At 56.3% G+C, this 2408-nt stretch overlaps 1 protein-coding gene across 1 annotated transcript; it reads right to left on the bottom strand.

The window, feature by feature from the left end:
* Positions 1–251: 251 nt before the first annotated feature.
* On the bottom strand, positions 252–1744 carry gbx1 (gastrulation brain homeobox 1). Its single transcript, XM_061693215.1, has 2 exons — positions 1318–1744; positions 252–778 (listed from the first exon to the last, which is right to left on the bottom strand). Exons 1-2 carry the CDS (start codon positions 1742–1744, stop codon positions 252–254), a joined length of 954 nt encoding a protein of 317 aa, XP_061549199.1.
* Between the last annotated feature and the right edge of the window lie 664 nt (positions 1745–2408).

The following is a 2408-nucleotide window of genomic DNA, read 5'->3' on the forward strand; positions in this document are numbered from 1 at the left end:
AGAAAGTTTTGGCCTGACATATAAATATTTTTTTTAAAAAAAGAAAAAAAGAAAAAAAAAATCTTGGCACATTCTTCTCATCGGGCCCATTTGTACTGCCCCCCCCACCCCCTTCTTCTTTTGAATATGTACATATTCACAAATCAATAAATAAAAAGCGAGAGCATATTTCCGGTCCTCCGTCCAGTTTGTGCTTCACGCTCAAAGCGTCTCGTTTTGCGTGTGCGTGTTAATGACGTCATTGGCGGCGTTCACGGTCGCGTCCCTTGTTCTATTTGCTGGTGCTGGCTCCTCACCGCGAACCTGTTGACGTGCACCGGGATGGGCACCACGATTTTGGGGTTCCTGACGGGCTCCCCCGAGCGGTTGCTGACGTTGCCGGCCTTGATGCGTTTCCACTTGGCGCGACGGTTCTGGAACCAGATCTTCACCTGGACCTCGCTCAGCTTGAGCGCGTGCGCGATCTGCGAGCGCTCGGTGAGCGACAGGTACTTTTTGCAGTGGAACTCCTTCTCCAGTTCCAGCAGCTGCTCGCTGGTGAAGGCGGTTCGTCTTCGGCGGCTCTTGGCGGCCGAGGCGGCGCCGGGCGGCGGCGCGTCGTGCGGGGCCGCCGCGCCGAGCTGCAGCTCGGCCTTCTGCGGGCGCGGCCCGCACGCGTTGCCGTCCGAGAAGCTCTCGTTGTCGCTGTCCGCCGAGCTGTCGTCCCGGTCGCTGCACGCGGCCTCGGCGCACTTCGCGTCCGCTTTCTCGTCGTCCGAACTGTACAGTTTGGTCTCGCCTAGAATAATAATACACACAAAAAATTATTATATATATATATATATATATATATATATATGGGAGACAAAATGTTACAAGTGGCAACGTTGTGGAGAACATTTTCTATTTGAACCGGAAAATATACATGCAAACGCAAACATAAAGGTCAATCAAAAAGTTGCCTATTTATGACAACGCATTGAAGTAATAACTAAATGTACGACTACAACTTTTGAGACTTTTTTTTCTTTTTTTCTGAATGTAATTAAGAACGTGCACAATCACTATGGCGCGCGTGCAGCTTTTTAATCAGTTTGAAATCATCAAGCATTTGCACGCGAGTTGAATTTTGAATGCGATTTCAATGTCCAAATTGCACAGTCGCGAAAATGCGAGATTTGCGATTTTCCCGGGTGGGGGGCGGGGGGGGGGGGGGGGGGGGGGGGGGGGGGGGACGACGACGACGACGACGACGACGACACAAAAAGTCTTCCCTCCCGTTCGACCAATTCTGCCAGCGTGCGTCAACCCGCGAGCGCGACCGAGATCCACGCCGACCTGAGATCGCCTGGAAAGTTTCCGAGAAGTTGAGCAAGTCTGCGCGTTTGTCGCGGCTGCGGAGGTCGTCGGAGTGCGGCGGGCTCTGCCGCCTCCTCGCGCCCGGCAGCTCCTGCGGCGGGTAGAAGGTGTCCGGGGGGTCCGAGAAGTCCGGCACGGCGGTGGTGAGGGCCACCATGGACGGCACGCCTTGGCCCAGGCTGGCGCAGAAGGTGTTGGTGAGGCGGCCGGCGAAGGAGGCGAGCGGGGCGAGCGGAGGAATCCCGGAGGAGAGAGGGGAGTGGGACAAGGCCTGCGGGATGACCAGCGGCCTGTAGGGCATGAACATCGGGTAGCCCGTGTAGAGCAGGTGTCCCGGCCTGGGCTGGGGGCTCCCGATCAGGGAATCGATGGAAAAGGCAGCCCCTTGCCCTCCCGGTCTCTGCATATTTGCAGCAGCCCCCCCGAAATCTCAAACTTTGCGCGAGTAGATCCTGAGCCGCATCCCCGGAAGTGGGACCGCGACTACTTTTCTGCAGTCCGCTTGTGTTCTGCCCCCCTTTGTGCTCCTCTTATTTGTCACATAAACACACGCTGCCTCGGCTCGAAACCTCTTCGGCGGCTCCTCCCTCTGTGGTGCGCGCAAAGAGAGCGAGGAGAGGGAGCGCGCATTGGTTATCATGTGAACGGGGTGGGGCGGGGGTGGGGGGGGGGGGGCGGTGGTCCCTGGGGGCTCATCCATCTTCCTCAAATTACGCTTCATTCCCTTATTCAGCCTCTGACTTTTTGGCCGTCCTGAGAGGCGGCCGTTTCCCAGTAGCCCCCCCCCCCCCCCCCCCTCAAATAAGTCCTTCCCCTTCTATCACCGTCGACCACACCAAGCCAATCAGCTATTATTAATTTTGATTGATGGTTAGCAATTACTGCGGATTCAAAACAACCAAACCTTTTGTGCTCCCCCCCCCCCAAAAAAAAAAAAAAGAGTGTGGAGGAGAGGCAGATGTACCCCCCCCGCCCCTCGTCCACCTCCCATCTCCCTTGGCCTATTCTCCGGGGGGGGGGGGGGCAAACAATGCGTTTGGCCCCGGATAAAGAAGTGCTGCAACAATTGT

The sequence above is a fragment of the Phycodurus eques genome, chromosome 13 (genome assembly GCF_024500275.1).
Source record: "Phycodurus eques isolate BA_2022a chromosome 13, UOR_Pequ_1.1, whole genome shotgun sequence".
In the NCBI taxonomy this organism is placed as follows: Eukaryota; Metazoa; Chordata; class Actinopteri; order Syngnathiformes; family Syngnathidae; genus Phycodurus; species Phycodurus eques.